At 39.5% G+C, this 18,932-nt stretch overlaps 2 protein-coding genes and 2 long non-coding RNA genes across 9 annotated transcripts in view; 3 read left to right on the top strand and 1 right to left on the bottom strand.

The window, feature by feature from the left end:
* The window catches only part of Sol1, a 359,519-nt gene that overhangs the window by 280,096 nt on the left and 60,491 nt on the right, over nucleotides 1-18,932 (bottom strand). The gene's annotated exons all lie outside the window — the stretch shown is intronic.
* Nucleotides 630-4,281, top strand: LOC124213637 (putative per-hexamer repeat protein 5). 6 transcript variants are annotated; one of them, XM_069136925.1, is made up of 3 exons: nucleotides 630-721; nucleotides 1,745-3,304; nucleotides 3,377-4,281. In XM_069136925.1, exons 1-3 carry the CDS (start codon nucleotides 646-648, stop codon nucleotides 3,907-3,909), a joined length of 2,169 nt encoding a protein of 722 aa, XP_068993026.1. In that variant the 5' UTR covers nucleotides 630-645; the 3' UTR covers nucleotides 3,910-4,281. The 6 variants fall into 6 exon arrangements, with proteins under 6 accessions (XP_068993026.1, XP_068993027.1, XP_046471113.1 ...); XM_069136926.1 differs by having other exon boundaries at nucleotides 1,745-3,256; XM_046615157.2 differs by having other exon boundaries at nucleotides 1,745-2,344; nucleotides 2,489-4,281.
* On the top strand, nucleotides 8,255-9,654 carry LOC124213671 (uncharacterized). The gene is made up of 2 exons (XR_006881934.2): nucleotides 8,255-8,362; nucleotides 9,265-9,654. It is a non-coding gene; the product is annotated as an uncharacterized lncRNA (long non-coding RNA).
* Nucleotides 15,197-17,286, top strand: LOC124213669 (uncharacterized). The gene is made up of 2 exons (XR_006881932.2): nucleotides 15,197-15,305; nucleotides 16,861-17,286. It is a non-coding gene; the product is annotated as an uncharacterized lncRNA (long non-coding RNA).

Consider the following 18,932-nt stretch of genomic DNA (forward strand, 5'->3'; position numbering starts at 1 on the left):
CCAGATAAAAATTGCGACGTCCACGTTTTTCACGAACAACAAACTAAAGCGAAGATCTTCGGTGGACAACAGACTATATCTTCGATATCTTCGCCATCAATGACTAGAAACATTTTGTGACTGCAACGCAACATATTAACAAGATAATGTAAAGGTTTTTGATCAAAATCTAATTAGTTTATCCCAGGCAAAAAAATTCATGAAAAACATCTGAAAATCAGCCTCCTAACGTCGTCCATCCTTTCCCAGCTATTTTAATTAACTCATTGTGGTTGACAGTCATCGCGAAAATTCATGCCGTACCTTTTCCTTGACTTTATAATCTGCCATAAACGTTCTGGAAATCTATTTCATCTACCCAAAACTCTGAAATTAAAACGCTTTTTGCTCCCAGAAAAGTGGCTAAAATTTCATGTTGAAAGTTCACAAATCGAATGAAACATGCCGAATTTTCTTTCGTCGAATAACTTATTTATAATTTTTACGTGTTTTCACAAAATACTGAAAAATACAAACTTTTTTCAGACATGCTGAATAAACAATTAACTTTATGTCTGAACAGGCATTGTGCACTTCAAGATGGTATATAAGGAGAAGATTTTGCACCAGATCCCTCAGTTCGGCACTTACCGTCATCACCTCAAGATGTCGAAGTTGATCGTAATCCTCGTTATCGCGAGTGTATGCATGCACTTGTATGCAATAGCCGCTCCTGCGCCAGGTAACGTATCAATTTTTATCGTCAATATCTCATCTTATCCTTTAGCAGTAGATACATTCGTATCACACTAGTTATATCCATGTTACGCGACGAGATAAAACGTGGGGGAAATAGTTATGTTAGGCTAGGGTTAGCATTGGCAGTACTATTAGAATCCATTATTCGTAGTCCAGACCGTTTTTTGGTCAAGTATTGTAGAAAGTTATACTTATCTTCCACGCAGCATCGGCAATCTAATTCAAAATATTCCACTCGTAAAGTTCTCGTCCCAATTCTGAGGTTTGCTGTAGAAACAAATTCAACACATAACTTCTAAACCTATCAAATAATTTATAACATATTTCAAAACGTACCTCTGAATTATTTTATAGTTTTTGGATCTCGCCGAGCGCAGGCGCGGTGATGAAATTGCTGAGAAATGGTTGATAACACTCTTATAATTGCGGTATCAGGGTAATCTCACTATTGAAACCGAATAGTCAACCGAATTCTTGCTACAATACGTTTATCATTCAGACGTCAATCTAGAAAGAAAGCATCAAAGAACATTGATGATTCAGTACTAATATTACATCCACATTACAATTAACACCATTTTGACAAAATACTCAATTATCGTCAAATCGAGAAACACTGATAATACGTTGAATTACTACTTGCATGTCTAAAAACCATAACCACAAATGAAGCAAGCCACTGACATTCCAGTGATGTGGTGCTGCGGTAATGTAATGGTACAAGACATAGGTATTTTACCGGTAAATTACATAAACTACAATTGTAATTTAGAATTGGTTTTTCAATAGCTGTTCCAATTAATTACGCAGTATTAGTTAGTAATTAGTGAGATAAATTCTGAGTTCTATGACGATAACAGGTTTTGGAATACTTGACTGTTTCTGAGTGGTCCTGGATGTAAAAGTCGTGTACCTAGAATCTCTTTGCAGAAAAAGCGACCATATTACAGTTGTACCGGTATCTGAAACTATTGTCAAAATATTATAGACCAAATTCGTTTGTAAGGTGATCGCGAAAACGACGGAGGAGGCAAAGCTGGAGGTGGAGGTTGGGGTGGAGGTTGGGGTGGAGGTTGGGGTGGAGGTTGGGATGGAGGTGGAGGTGGAGATCAAACGGGAAGTGGAGGTGGAAATTCAACGGGAAGTGGAGGTGAAAATCAAGGCGGAAGTGGAGGTGGAAATTCAACGGGAACAGGAGGTGGAAATCAAACCGGAAGCGGAGGTGGAAATTCAACGGGAAGTGGAGGTGGATATTCAACGGGAACAGGAGGTGGAAATCAAACCGGAAGCGGAGGTGGAAATTCAACGGGAAGTGGAGGTGGAAATTCAACGGGAGCAGGAGGTGGAAATCAAACCGGAAGCGGAGGTGGAAATTCAACGGGAAGTGGAGGTGGATATTCAACGGGAACAGGAGGTGGAAATCAAACCGGAAGCGGAGGTGGAAATTCAACGGGAAGTGGAGGTGGAAATTCAACGGGAGCAGGAGGTGGAAATCAAACCGGAAGCGGAGGTGGAAATTCAACGGGAAGTGGAGGTGGATATTCAACGGGAACAGGAGGTGGAAATCAAACCGGAAGCGGAGGTGGAAATTCAACGGGAAGTGGAGGTGGAGATCAAACCGGAAGTGGAGGTGGAAATTCAACGGGAAGTGGAGGTGGAAATTCAACGGGAACAGGAGGTGGAAATCAAACCGGAAGCGGAGGTGGAAATTCAACGGGAAGTGGAGGTGGAAATTCAACGGGAACAGGAGGTGGATATTCAACGGGAACAGGAGGTGGAAATCAAACCGGAAGCGGAGGTGGAAATTCAACAGGAAGTGGAGGTGGAAATTCAACAGGAGCAGGAGGTGGAAATCAAACCGGAAGCGGAGGTGGAAATTCAACGGGAAGTGGAGGTGGAAATTCAACGGGAACAGGAGGTGGAAATCAAACCGGAAGCGGGGGTGGAAATTCAACGGGAAGTGGAGGTGGAAATTCAATGGGAACAGGAGGTGGAAATCAAACCGGAAGCGGAGGTGGAAATTCAACGGGAAGTGGAGGTGGATATTCAACGGGAACAGGAGGTGGAAATCAAACCGGAAGCGGAGGTGGAAATTCAACGGGAAGTGGAGGTGGATATTCAACGGGAACAGGAGGTGGAAATTCAACGGGAAGTGGAGGTGGAAATTCAACGGGAAGTGGAGGTGAAAATTCAACGGGAAGTGGAGGTGGAAATTCAACGGGAAGTGGAGGTGGAAATTCAACGGGAAGTGGAGGTGGATATTCAACGGGAACAGGAGGTGGAAATCAAACCGGAAGCGGAGGTGGAAATTCAACGGGAAGTGGAGGTGGATATTCAACGGGAACAGGAGGTGGAAATTCAACGGGAAGTGGAGGTGGAAATTCAACGGGAAGTGGAGGTGGAAATTCAACGGGAAGTGGAGGTGGATATTCAACGGGAACAGGAGGTGGAAATCAAACCGGAAGCGGAGGTGGAAATTCAACGGGAAGTGGAGGTGGAAATTCAACGGGAACAGGAGGTGGAAATCAAACCGGAAGCGGAGGTGGAAATTCAACGGGAAGTGGAGGTGGAAATTCAACGGGAAGTGGAGGTGGAAATTCAACGGAAAGTGGAGGTGGAAATTCAACGGAAAGTGGAGGTGGATATTCAACGGGAACAGGAGGTGGAAATCAAACCGGAAGCGGAGGTGGAAATTCAACGGGAAGTGGAGGTGGAAATTCAACAGGAACAGGAGGTGGAAATCAAACAGGAAGCGGAGGTGGAAATTCAACGGGAAGTGGAGGTGGAAATTCAACGGGAACAGGAGGTGGAAATCAAACCGGAAGCGGAGGTGGAAATTCAACGGGAAGTGGAGGTGGAAATTCAACGGGAACAGGAGGTGGAAATCAAACCGGAAGCGGAGGTGGAAATTCAACGGGAAGTGGAGGTGGAAATTCAACGGGAACAGGAGGTGGAAATCAAACCGGAAGTGGAGGTGGAAGTGGAGACGGAAATCAAGGTGGAAGTCACAAGGGTAGCGGAGATGGTAGTCAACATGGAATTACAGTACGTCTAGGTCTTGGTGGAGGTGACAATCACAAGGGAAGCGGAGGTAAAAATAACGGTGGAAGTCCAACGACAACTATAATACGAAAAGATTTGATCGGAATAGACGCGCTTGACAGTATGTGAATTGTCAAAATACTAATAAATCTAACGCAGATCCAATATTTCCTGTGTCATTATATGAGTATAGCTTTGACAGCAAATCTAAGACTAAGATTCTATGTCCGATCTAAGCATACTCAAAACTTCTTCGGTTTTTCTATTCGTTGATTCATTTCTCGTTTAACCTAATTATAGATTATGTATGTAAGTTATCAGCTATGAAAAGCAGAAATCATTTCTACCCCTACCTTTCAACCCTCATAGGAGCTAGTCTTAGCAAGATCTGCGACATTTTATTTTTTTCCGCAAATTACATGAAAAAGAATGTGATTAAACATTTTTCACGAGTTATGTATCAAAAACTATGTCCTCTAAGTAAATAAGATTTCAATTCAAGCGTATAAATTATTCGTTACAACAATAACGGGAAAATGATTGGCGTGTAAAAATACTTACAAGCGAACATTGTCACAGCCAGATCTATGCGTGAGTTCGATGTACGAGAAACCGCAGAGCTAATAAATCATCAAGAACGGATTATTCTGGCAGTGTCGTACACGAAATTACACTCGCAATGGCCAAGTGCATACGTCGGAGTGATAAGACTACTCGTGTGAACGCAGCAAGATCCAAGACGAGCGCTGTAACGACACTAGTTTAGAATATCACTTAACCGTACGTGCGACACACGATGTAGAATCAGAGCCTGAAATTATAGTGTGGTTGTTATTCAGACGAACATGCTCAAAATATGCTGTCTTATCCAGAAGTTTTTGAATCGATTATAGACGGTGTGCAAAATACTGATTAAACAGAATCTAATACATAGGTTACGATGCAAACACTTTATGATTTCCGGGTGAAATCATTATCCTGATGCTATAATTATCTGATTCAAAATTGATATCGCTACCCCGTCTGTGATGGAATACTTACTAGCTCGTTTCGCGACCAATATATTGGAGTCCAGAGACAGCGAGATTTCCCACTCCCTTATCTCACAAATTTTATCCACAGCGTCTTAACTCCGGTGGGTCGTTCACATATTCACTGTTTGTACTGATCAGAGTGACAAAAGGTGATTCGAAAACACAGCTCTGAAGATCATGGAATCGTAATACATGTTTCTACCCAGTCCTGATTCTTCCTGATTTCTCAAATGATTACGGCACGTGTATAATATATTATCAATAGTAGTACTGTGCTCAGGCTTTTCCCAAAATCTAAGTAACGATGTTTCAAAGTTCTATGGTCTTGTTGATCTTTCTAGTAATTGTAGCAGTAACGTGTGTAGATATTTCGATTTCGAAAGAGGAAAAGTACTCAACAGACACTCCAAGTGTCGAGAAAGGTGCGAGACCGGAGGATAGGCGTCTATCGGAGCAAAGAACATGAACTAGTGGCATGGAAAAATAGAGACAAGAACCCTTGTTGAAAAGTAAGGCCTTCAACTCTAAGCTTCGCTATTTTGGAGCGATAGCTACAAGAGAGGCAGCAAAAATTCGTGGTCACGAAATCGTTTGCGCAAGCTACAGTCATGAAAGCAAACGTGAATGTAAAACGAAGAGAGAACAAAGGATCCGCGAATAATTTTAACTATTGATATTAACGAATTTTCAGGGATCACCGACGTTTATGGTGCTTGGAGAAATCATTCATAACTGTTCGAGAGTAATCGTTGGCTTCAATGGCGGTACCTTACGTATCTTTCCAATTGGTTCAAAAACTTGAGAAACCTAATGCTGCGTTTGAAAACACTCTAGCAGTGAACAAAAAATGACTCGGTAATTTTTTGTGAAATTATAGACAAAGTACAAGGTGCGTGTGAAGTAATAAGTCGGAGAAACCAAACAGAGCCCCGATTTGGCCAACTGCTGTTGACTCAAGGAGGAGCAAACAAGGATGACTCGGATGGTGTTTTAACCTCCAAAACAGTCGTCAAGAGCGGACAGCGGTGACTCGTCCGCACGACGTTATTGTCATTGTCAATATATTGACAGGTGAAGAGCAACACGGCAACGAAGCGACGACTTTTCAATGGTTGCTAACTCAAATTTCGTTGAAACCGTCCCGTTAATGAGAGATCTATTCTAATTTGCTATATCTTCTTGAATAGAATCGAGTGATCAATTTTATTACCGGAAACGAATTTTGGTACTGAACTTTTCGAGATGATGTTTTATTAGTATAATATACTGACCAAAAGTATTTTTAAAACAAGACTTATTCCGATAATTCTTCACAACTATCCGTTTATGAAGTCTTTTGCCATCTTGGGTAGTGGTAGTATTGCAATTTAGAGGCTTATCACTATAACGTGATAGTCGCAAAATTTTCACATTCATCTCGCTCAGTCTAGTTGGATAGTTCAATAGATCATGATTAATTCAAACCGAACTATACTCTTCCTTGGTTTCAAATGAGACAATTTTTATACTTTCAGAATTGCGCTCGATCAGCATATTTGCTGACAACCACTTCTCGACGCGGCGATGTCCAATTGTTCGTAACTAATGAACATTTTCACCACTTCTCAATACATTTTTTTTCATTACGATTCAAATAATTTCATTCAAATAGCGATAGTATATGAATCTTGAAACCAATGATTAGAACAGTAGTTACTCCAACACTTTGCTCTTCTTTCTTTTCGATTGATTGATGAAAAATATCCTTTAACATTCCTATTTATCGTACAAAACGATATTTCACAACCAGTGCCGGTGATTTATAAATTTCGATACTGAAGTCCTGCACTACAGTCGTTCATGCTGACACTTCAAAAAAATGACAGATAATTTTGAGTTCATTCCTACGAAGAAGTTAGAGAGACAGTGAGTTCTTTTCGTATGTATGATAATATGAAAGACAAAGCGGTTTGCAAGCGAGAGGGAACTGACGGTGTAACTTGAACCATCCCGACTGGGACATAATGAACACATCAAAACCGTTTACAACACGTTAAAAAGTGAGTTTGATATTGCTTACAATGATTGCATTATGGCCGGTAGGGAAAGTTCTGGAGAAACTATTTCAATATCCGAAATATCAGAATCATTCGTTCACTAGCGCTCATACCATTTGATATCGGTAAACCCGGTTTGGAGTGATTGGAATCTGCTCTCTTGATCAACGTCAAGTCACTGATGCAAACTATCTCGGATCATCAGTACCGATGGACTACAAGATCAGCAGCAGAAGTATTCTACGGATGCAAACAACCACCCAACTCAACAATCACGTTGCGTTTGTTTTAATTGATATGGCATACCTGGCTAATGAATCCTTGACTATCCGATTTATTTTTCATGTGGTATCGTTTTCCGGGCAACTGTAGGGCACAAAATCAGGAAGACAGCGAATTCCGACTTCGAATTTGGATGAAAATATTTTTGGGGTTATTTTCTTTGACACCCGTCGTTCAGACCATAGTTTGGTTGCCGAAGTTGGCCTGGGGTGAGCGCGAAGAGCGCCTGGACGCTTGTTTGACGCGTCTGGTACACTGCTCGCCCAGTAGTAGCCAGAGCAGACACAATCTGCTTCCGCGACCGAATTAAACGCACGAGGTTCGGGTACAAAAAAGAAAAACATCAAGTACAAAATAACTAATGAAAACCCGTGTCTCTTATTTCTAGATGTACTACAAGATACACATATATGAATCAGACCAAAATCGGAGGGGTCAACCTATCAAAGGTCAGATTTCGCAATCCTTTTATGATTGCGAAGAAAAAAAACCCTGGCCAAGTGCGTGGAAGCTGCGCCAAGCAATACTCCCCAAAATGCATCCCTTCTGGGTGCATTGGGAGCCACCTCCTCCACCACAGCTCAACAACTCCACGGGGCCCTTGAACTCCCTTGAATAACACAGCACCCTTCCAAACAACCTCGTTTCCAATTATCCTCTATCTCCTCAATTGCCATAACCCATCTTCCCTTCTTCCACTATTTCATATTTATTAATAATTATTGTTGACAATTATCACACAAATTTGCGTGACAGCTTTTTCGACACTTCAGGAGCTGTTGCAAATTTTCTTGAAACCTATTTTCCTGACCCCCATTCCATACCAAATCTCAAAATTGAGATGCTTTTCGCTGTCATAGAAGTGCCTCAAAAGTTCAAAGTTAAATTTCACAAATCGAGCACAACATTCCGAATTCCGTTGAGTTGAAAATGACTCATTTGTTATAATTTTACATGTGTTTATTGAGAATGACTCATTTCTTATAATTTTTTCATGTATTTATTGAGGACCGCAAAATGCAGAATTTTTTCAGGCGTGCTAAGTCAATAAGCAATGTTATGGCTAAACCGGCGTTGCGCACTTCAATATGGTATATAAGGAGGAAATTTTACACCAGATCCATCAGTTCGCCAATCAGCAAGATTACCTCAAAATGTCGAAGTTAATCGTATTCCTCGTTATCGCGAGTGTATGCATGTACTTGTATGCAATGGCCACTTCTGCTTCAGGTAACGTAACAATTCTCATCGTAAATATCTCATCTTATTCTTTAGCAGTAGATACCTTCGAATTATACCTACTAGTTATATCCATGTTACGCGACGAGATAAAACGGGGAGAAATAGTTATGTTAGGCTAGGGTTAGGATTGGCAGCACCATGAGAATCTATTATCCATAGTCTGGACCATTTCTGACTGAGTATTGAGTCAAGTTATACTTGTTTCTAACCCACTATCGGCCATCCAAATCAGAAGATTTCACTCTCAAGTTTCTCCTACAAATTCTGATTTTTGTTGTAGAAAAAAATTTAACGGACAACCTCTGGAACTGACAAATAATTTATCAAACAATATTTTTCGATTTTCGCCAAGTGTAGGCGCGGAATTAGGATTGCCGAGAAAGGGTTGAAATTAACAACACTTTTATAATCACCGCATTGGGGGATGGCACTGTTGAAACCGAATAGTCAATCGAAGTCTCACTATAATACGTTTATCGTTCGGACATCAATTCAGGAACATACCAATGGAGAGAATTAAGAAACAATGATAACACGTTAAATTACTACCGGCATCTTTAAAACTTATTACCACAAATATAGCCAAACTTTGATATTCCAGCGATGTGATACTGCGGTAGTATAATGGCACAAGACACAGGAATTTAACCGATAAATTACAAAAAGTGCAATCGTTGTTGAAAATTCATATATCGAATGCTGTACCATTGACTACGCAAATTCTGAATTGTTGGACGATAACGGGTTTCGGAATACTCGACCGTGTCTGAGTAGTATTCTACGCGAGAGTTGTGTACTCCGAATATCTACGCAGAAAAAGCGACCGTGTAACAGTTTTGCAGGTATCTGAAACAATCATCAAAACATTACAGACTACGTTCATTCTTTAGGTTCGAACGGATCGGAAAATGGTGGTGGAAAGGAAAAATCATTATTAGACGTCAAGGTAAATTTATAACAAGGACCGGAATTGGGACAAATTTGAAGAAGATTATTCGTTGATTTATTTTTCGTTAAATTTACCTAAAGATGATATGTATAAGTTCTTTGCTGTACAAATAAGAAATCATTCCTACCCTTATCTTTCAACCCCTACGGGGACTAATCCCAGCAGAAATATGATTATCTATAATTTTTTTCCGTAAAGTACACGAAAAAGTGTGTGAATTAACATTTGTCACCAGTTGTGCGAAAAAAACTATGTCCTTCTATCATTGAATAACATTCCAAGTTGAGTGTACATGTTATGTGTTACAACAATAAAAATACTGATAACCGAATGATGTCGTAGCCAGATCTATGCGTGAGTTCGATATACGAGAAACCTCGTAGGTTGTAGATCATCTAAAGCCGATTAGTCTGGCAGTGTTGTACATGGAATCGCATTTGCAATGGCCAAGTACATCGGAGTGATTGGACTACTCATGTGAACGCAGCATGATCCAAGACGAGCGCTGTAATGACACTAGTCTGGACTATGACCTATTTGTACGCGTGACACACGGCGTAGAACCAGAGTCAGAAAGCATAATGTGGTTGTTATTCAGACGAACACACTGAAAATATGTTTCAAAGTTTTGTAATCGAATATAGTTGTTGTGAAAAATACTGATTGATGGAAATCCAATATATGGGCCACGAGACGCACACTCCGTAATATCCAAATGAAATCATTGTCGAGAGGCTTTAATGATCCGATTCAAAATTGATACCGCAGCCGGCATGTGATGGGTTAATTAGTAGCTGGTTTCGACTTGACTCTGAAGATTACAGAATCGAAATACATTCTGCTCGGTCGAGATCCTTCGCGATTTCTGAAATGATTACCCTACCTAACGAAACTTTAAATTTAGATGCTTTTCTACTGTCCTAGAAGTAGCTGAAAAAATTCGAACTCAAATTTCACAAATCCAGTACAACATGCCGAATTCTCTTGCGTCGAGAATGACTTATTTGTAATTCTCACATGTGTTTCTTGAATACCGAGAAATGCAGACTTTCGTCAGGTGTGCTGAATAAGTAAACAATGTGATGGCCGAACCGGCTTTGTGCACAGCAAGATGTTAAAAGAGGAGACCATTTTTTACCAGATCCGTGAGTCCGGCACTCACCACCATCACTTCGTCATCGTCATCCTCGTCATCACGAGTGTGTGCACACACTTGTATGCAATAGCAGTTTCTGCTCAAGGTAACGTGAAAATTCTTATCGTGAAAGTCTTATCTTGTCGTTTGACAGTAAATATTTTTGAATTATGATAGTCATGTCTAAGTTACGGAACGAGATCAAAAGTAAGGTGAATAGTTATGTGAGGTTACGGTTAGCATTGGCAGTACTATTAGAACCTATGATTTATAATCCAAACCATTTTTTGGTTACGTAATGAGTCAAGTTATCCCCATTTCCAGCCCACCATCGCCAATCTAATCGAGAAAATTTCACTCATCTAATTCTCATCCCGATTCGCATTTTTGCTGTAGCATAAAATTCAATATCTAACCTCCAGAACTATCAAACAATTCACGACACATTTTAGCGAATACCTCCAAAGTATTTCAAATTTTTCGAATTTTGCTAAACGTAGGCGCGGAAATGAGAGTCGCCGCATCAGGGAAATGCGACCATTAAAACCGAATAGATAATAGAATTTTCGCCATAGACCCTTTATTATAGGATGACTCTGACAGCATATATGGAACAAGGATTGCACGTCCGTTCTGAGTGTGCTTAAGATTTCTTCGGTTTATTCACTAAATGATTAATTTCCCGTAAAACTTTATCAAAGATGATGTGTATAAGTTTTTGATATTCTAAAGACCAGCGATCATTCTATCCTCACCTTTTAGGTAGCCCTTGAGGGGTTAATCTCAGCGAAAACTGTGTATTTTGTTATTTCCGGAATATATATAAATAAGTATGTAAATAAAGATTTTTCACCAGTTCTGTGAAATGAACTATGTCCTCTCATAACTAAATATTATTCCAAGTCGACGATGCACGTTATACGTTACAACCGTGACATGAAAATAATTGACGTGTAAAGTATTCACAACCGAATAATGTCGCAGCCAGATCTATGCGTGAGTTCGACATACGAGAAATCTTGGAGGTTGTAGATCATCGAAAGCCGACGAGTCTGACAGTGTCGTACATGGGATTGCATTTGCAATGGCCAAGCACGTCTGAGTGATTAGACAACTCTTGTAAACGCAGCGTGATCCAAGGCTAACGCTGTAATGACGCTAGTCTAGACTATCACTTATCCGTGCGTTTGATAGACGGCGTCGAATCAGAGCCGGCAAGTATAGTGTGGTTGTTATTCAGACGAACAAGCTCAAAATATGTTGCTTGATCCAAAAGTTCTGGAATCTATTATAGTTGGCTTTCAAAATACTGATAGATGGAAATCCGATACACGGGTTACGAAACGCGCACTCCATAATTTCCGAGCAAAATCAATGTTGTGAGGCTTGAATGATTTGATTAAAAGTTGATATCAAAGCCTGCATTTGATAGGTAAATTAGTAGCTCGTTTCGAGAAAAATGTGTCGGAGTCAAGAGACCGCAGCACTTTCCACTTCCTCATTTCACAAGGTTCATCCACAGCATCGTGATTCCGGTGGATCGTTGACAAAATGTGATTCGAAAACACAGCTCCGAAGATTATGGAATGGAAATACATGATTCTGCCGGGTCGGTATCCTTCACGATTTCTCATACGGTTACCCTAACAACAAACTTCAAAATTGAGATGCTTTTTGCTGTCATGAAAGTAGCTAAAAAATCGAGTGAAACATTCCCTATTCCATTAGATCAATTGATTCGTTTTTGATTTTTGCATGTATTTATTGAAGTCTGGGGAAAACATTTTCAATCTATGATAACGATCTATATCCATTGCGTAATATCGCAAAATGCAAAGTTCAAAGTTCAAAATTCTTGAGGCTTGCGAAATGAACAAACAATGCTGTGGATGAACAGACGTTGAGCGATTCAAGTTGGTATGTAGAGAGAAGATTTTTCACCAGATTCGTCAGTTCGGCACTCACCAATATCACCTCGAGATGTCAAAGTTCATCGTAATCCTCGTTATCCTGACTATATTCATCTAGTTTTCTGTAATCGCCGCTCCTGCTCTAGGTAACGTAACGATTCCAATTGGAAATCCAGATTCAACGATACGGAACCATCGATTCTCTTTGGGAGGAAATTTTCTCGCGTTCGGCAGTAGATACTTCGAAATTTGATGATTATTTCCGTGTAACGTAACGAAATAAAAAGTAAAGCGAACAGTTCGGTCGGAGTAAGCTTGGCACTGGCAGCAGGATCACAATCTATGATTTACAGGTCAGACCGTTTCTGGTTGAGTATTGAATCAAGCCTTTAAAAATTCCTTTCCCAAATTTCTTATTCAGCTTCTGATTTTTGCTGTCGATAGAAAATCAATATCCAACCCCCGGAACTGTCAAATAATTCAGTACATTATTCTGAATTATTCTATATCTTTTGAATTTCGCCAAGCGTCAGCGCGGAAACCAGATTGCTGATGGAAGGATTCAAATCAACAACTCTCTTGAACCGCTGCCTTGCGAAAATCACACTGTTGACACCGGTGCCGCCCTATTTTAATTATGACACTTTTTCTTTCGATTTACGGCCTACATCGTTTCGTTTTACGCCGAAAAAATTATGTTCACGCAAGCCTTTTTATAGGAAGTAAAAAGAATAAAATGCTCTCTGAACTAAAAACTATATTAGATTATAAAAAATTGGAATACATTCGATGAAATTCGTATGAGTTTGTGTAAAAATTATTGATTCATTATCCGGCTTTTCGCATCATTTTAATGTTGCCATTTTGAAACCGCAACTACCAGAAAGGTAGCAGAAATTCATGGTCCCGAAAGCGCAAGCTACAGTCATCGAAGCAAACGTGAGTGTGAATCGAAATGGGAACGAAGGATTCACGAATAATTTCAATTATTGATAATAACGAATTTTTCGCCGTCACGATGCTTATACCGCTTCTATAAATTATCCATGCCATTAGAAAGTAATCGTTGGCTTCATTGGATCTACCTTACGCATCTTTGCATTTGTTTTAATACTCGAGAAATCGGATATTGACTTTTGAAGAGACTTCAGCAGTGAACAAAGAACAATACGACAATATTCTGGGTGATGATGGAGAGATGATAGGACAAGGTGCGTGTGAAGTAAAAAGTCGGAGAAACCAAACAGAGCCCCAATTTTGCCAACTTCTGTTGACTCAAGGAGGAGCAAACAAGGATGACTCGGATGGTGTTTTAACCTCCAAAGCAGTCGTCAAGAGCGGACAGCGGTGACTCGTCTGCACGACGTTATTGTCATTGTCAATATATTGACAGGCGAAGAGCAACACGGCAACAAAGCGACGACCTTTCAATGGTTGCTAACTCAAATTTCGTTGAAACCGTCCCGTGAATGAGAGATCTATTATAATTTTCTATATCTTCTTGAATAGAATCGAGTGATCGATTTTATTACCGGAAATGAATTTTGGTACTAAACTTTTCGAGATGATGTTTTATTAGTATAATATACTGACCAAAAGTATTTTTAAAACAAGACTTACTCCGATAATTCTTTACAACTATTCGTTTATGAAGTCTTTTGCTATGCTGGGTCGTGGTAGTATTGCAATTCCAAGAGATATCATTTTCATGTGGCAAACGCGGGAGGAGATGCAAAACTGCGAAAGACCAAAAAGTCGCGTGTAAAAATAAAGTTATTAATTTTTTTCAACGCGGCCAAGATTACGAACGGTAAAATATTGATTTGCGATAATACCGAAAGCCAAAAAGCCGACTTTACAAATGTCAGACTTGAGTCTTCGTCGAATGTTTACGAATCCGAATTTATCAGTAACGACCGAAGAAAGTCTCGAAAGGTCGAAATTCCGAAACTCGCTAAAGACAGAATGGCCAAAATGCTGGAAGGTTGGATGGCGTCGGAAGCTCATATATTTCTCTGCAACGCCACGCGTATCCAATCGACGGTGTCTAGTGCCATCCAGCATAAGTATACATAACTGTGGCAAACGTATTCTGCGTTTTGCAGATCGTAATTATGCTGCTTTTGAACATAGATTGCCAACAACTAATTTCTTCGGTTTTGCAGCTGTTCGAAGTATCTAAGTTTTTAATTTAGGAACTTTTGTTTTTTCGTATCCTCACATTCTGTGTTTCGGTCATTCGGAATGCAGACTATTCTAAATATACTTTTTCGGATAAAACATCGTTCGGACAGATGAACATTCCTGAAAAAAGTTATTCTACCAAGTGATTCATCCCTTTCCGGTGCTTTGGGAGCCGCTTCTCCCACCACAGCGCATCATCTCCACGGGGCCCTTGGACCCTCCAAAATAACACAGCACCCTTCCAAACAGCCTCGCTTTTAGTTATCCTGCTCTTAATCCATCGTCGTAACCCACCTTTCCTTCTCCAGCTGATTTATATGACTAATTATTGTTGACAGTCGTCACATAAATTTGTACCATAGCTTTTCCTATACTTCATCAACTGCCGCAAACTTTTTTGAAACCTATTTCACCGACCCCAAATCCCCACCAAGCTTTAAAATTGTAACGCTTTTTAATATTTCATTAAACATGCCGAATTATCTTGCGTCGAGAATGACTCATTTGTAATTTTTACATGTGTTTATGGAGGACCGCAAAATGCAGAATTTTTTCAGGCGTGCCAAGTCAATAAGCAATGTTATGGCTAAACCGGCGTTGCGCACTTCAATATGGTATATAAGGAGGAAATTTTGCACCAGATCCATCAGTTCGCCACTCAGCAACATTACCTCAAAATGTCGAAGTTAATCGTATTCTTCGTTATTGCGAGTGTATGCATGCACTTGTATGCAATGGCCGTTTCTGCTCAAGGTAACGTAACAATTCTTATCGTAAATGTCTCATCTTATCGTTCGGCAGTCGATATTTTTGAATTTTGATAGTGACGCCAATGTTACGCAACGACGTCAAAAGTAGGGTGAATAGTTATGTTAGGCTAGGGTTAGGATTGGCAGCACCATGAGAATCTATGATTCATAGTCTAGACCATTTCTGACTGAGTCTTGAGTCAAGTTACACTTATTTGTCAACTACCATCGACAATTCAATCGAAAAATTTCAACCTCAAATTTCTCGTCCCAATTCGGATATTTGTGATAGAAAAAAATTCAATGTCCAACCTCCAGAACTATCGAATAATTCACTACACGTTTTAACGAGTACCTTGAAAGTGTTCAATGTTTTTCAAATACTGCTAAGCGTAGGCGCAGAAATAAGAATGCTGAGAAAGGATTGCAATTAACAACACTTTTCAATGCCATTATTGAAACCGGATAGTCAGTTGAATGATCATCACAATATGTTCGTCATTCGGTCGTCAATTTAGAAAGACAGCAATAAGACAATTGATTAATATAGCAGTCTTATCACATCCAGATTAAAAATAACACCACTTTAAAATAAAACGCGATTATTATTCAATTAAGAAGCACTGAAAACACGTTCAGTCACTACTTGCATCTCAATTAAAAACCATTACCACAATATTAGGAAGCCATTGATATTCCAGTGACGTGGTACTGCGTTAGGTAATGTAATGTTACACGGCATTGGTATTTCACAATTAAACAGAAAATGGAAATGCAGTATGAAATTAATATTTCAATTGCTATTCTGTTACGGGGGTCGTTTAGTGTGAAATCTGCTTTTTCAAAGGTTTTTTGGATCTGTTTTTCAGACAAATCATTAAAATGAAATTACTCATAATTTTGACATCATATTCATTGACATATGACCAAACCTTCTGAATTTTTGGGGACGAAATATTGGATATAAGCAAATGTAAGCTGCTCGATAGGAACGAATGTAAAAAAAAAAGTCGAAACATAATATCTCAAAAAGCAGTAGACCGATTCTGCTCAAATTTTGAAAGTATTTCTCCTTCACCCATACCTATCCCGTGAACTGCAATATTCATAATTGCTTTGGTATTTTTTATTTTACACGGTAAACAAACGTCGAGCAAATGCGAATTTCAATTTTCTTTCGTGAAACGAAAAATACCAAAGCAATCATGGTTATCTTAGTTCACGCGGTACGGATAGTTAAGCTGAAGATGCTGTGAAAATCTGAGCAGGATCGATCTAGTGCTTTTTGAAATATCCTGTTCACACTTTTCTTTATATAATTGCCTGTCAGGCAGTATGCTTTGGGTTATATTCAATATTTCGTTTCCCGAAAATTCATAAAGTTTATTCAAATGTCAATAAGCACGAAGAAAAATTGTGAGAAATTTCCTTCCAATAGTTTGTCTTAATTACACAAATTCTGAATTTCTTGATGGTAACAGGTTTCAGAACACTCGAATGCTTCTGGGTGGCATTCTGTGTAAAAGTCCAAAATATTACAGTCTGATTTCGTTTTTTAGGTACAGCTCCAGGTCCAGATGTAATTCGAGCTAGCTGTGGAGCGGGAAGCAGTTGCTAAGCCACCCCGGCTATTGTAAATGCTGTCAACACTCGATGAGTTTCGGAAACACTGAGAATTCCAACGCAGATCCAACATTTCCTGTGTCATTATTTGAGTGTGGCGCTGACAGCGAATCTGGGACAAGGATTGCATATCTGTTTTAAGCGTGCTTGAAATTTCTTTGGATTATCTATTTATTGATTCATTTTTCGATCGATCTAATTAAAGATGATGTGCATAAATTATTTGCTGTGAAGAGCAGCAATCATTTTTACCATCACCTTTCAGCCTTTACGGGGACCAGTCTCAACAAAAATTGTAACATTTTAAATTTTTTCCTCAAATTACATGAAATAGTATGCGAATAAACACTTGTCACCAGTTATGTAGCAAAAATTACATCCTTATATCATCAAACAACATTCCCAGTCGAGTGTGCAAGTTATGTGTTACAACAATAACAGAAAAATAATTAACGTGTAAGATTACTTACAAGCGAACATTGTCACAGCCAGATCCATGCGTGATTTCGATACACGAGAAACCTCAGAGGTTATAAATAATCGAAAACCGATTAGTCTGGCAGTGTCGTACACAGAATCACACTCGTAATGGCCAAGTTCATGTGAGTGGTTAGACCACTCTTGTGAACGCAGCGTGATCCAAGGCGAGCGCTGTAACGACACTAGTTTACAATATCGCTTATCCGTACGTCTGACACACGGTGTAGAATCAGAGCCCGAAATTATAGTGTGGTTGTCATTCGCACGAACACGCTCAAAATATGCTGTCTTATCCAAAAGTTTTTAAATCGATTATAGACGGTGTGCAAAATACTGATCAATCAGAATCTAATACATGGGTTACGGTGCGCACACTTTATAATTTGCGAGTGAAATCATTACCGTGAGGCTGTAATGCTCCGATTCAACTTTGGTATCACAACCGGCCCGTGATGGGTTAGTCAGTTTTGCGACAAATGTATCAGAGTCAAGACGGCGGGATTTCCCACTTCTTTGTTTGACAAATCTTAACCACGCAATTTATCACCCTACCTGTTTGACCCTACATTATGAACAATAGTACCATACTCGAGGTCCTTCTAAAACCTAAGTCATGACGTTGCTCGGATAGTAAAGATTGAAAAAAAGTTTCACGGCCATGTTGAACTTTCTTGCTGTCGCTGTTTGCAGTTGTAACGTGTGATTTATATTTCCTTTTCGCAACGGAATTCAGCTCTGAGAAAAAGTACTCAAGGGACGCTTATCGTTGGAGTATTGGGAAAGGCGTGGAGCCGAAGGATAGGCGTCTATCGAAACATTCGATTCATTTTCACTTCAATAAACGTTAGTGAATTTTTTTACATTTTCAAAAATAACTCTGCTTTAAATACAATAACTTTTTAAATTTTTAATATTTCAATTTGAAAATTTGGATAGTACATATTTTAAGTTGAAGTCTGAAATCTGTCAGTGCGGGTCATGGTGTCCCGGTGTGTTCTGCTACTGTGGCTTCTGGACCTGTGCATTACAATCTCCTCAACTAATACGCCATGACAAGAAAACTTTCTACCATCGCCAGCGTCCCGTCGCTATGGATCTTTACAATACTCGAGTAGTCAACTAGATTCCGAGAACACCTACGTTTATATCTTAGCTGCTATTTGTGAACCTCGAAACTTTTCATTTATTCAGGTTGCGGATGGTTTGTTTATGTTTATTCCGGTACATTTTAACTGTCCGTGACAGATGACGACTATACATCTCGATGTGTCGGAAAATATCAAATAGCTGACAGTTGTTTATCTGAAAAATGTCAATTTGGATGCGTACCGATATGTGTGCGGTTAGTGTATCTCGCATATATGTATAGGGCATTCCGCAAAGTATCGATCAAGATCGGAAATCGATATCTTCGATTCAATCCAAGTGTTTTTTTATTTTTTATCTTTCGTTTTTGTGAAAGCACTGGTCGAAAAACAGCTCTGATTTCTTTCAAATTTTCCCAATCACCCGTGTCTGAGATGTTACT

This window comes from Neodiprion pinetum, chromosome 1, assembly GCF_021155775.2.
Source record: "Neodiprion pinetum isolate iyNeoPine1 chromosome 1, iyNeoPine1.2, whole genome shotgun sequence".
NCBI lineage: Eukaryota > Metazoa > Arthropoda > Insecta > Hymenoptera > Diprionidae > Neodiprion > Neodiprion pinetum.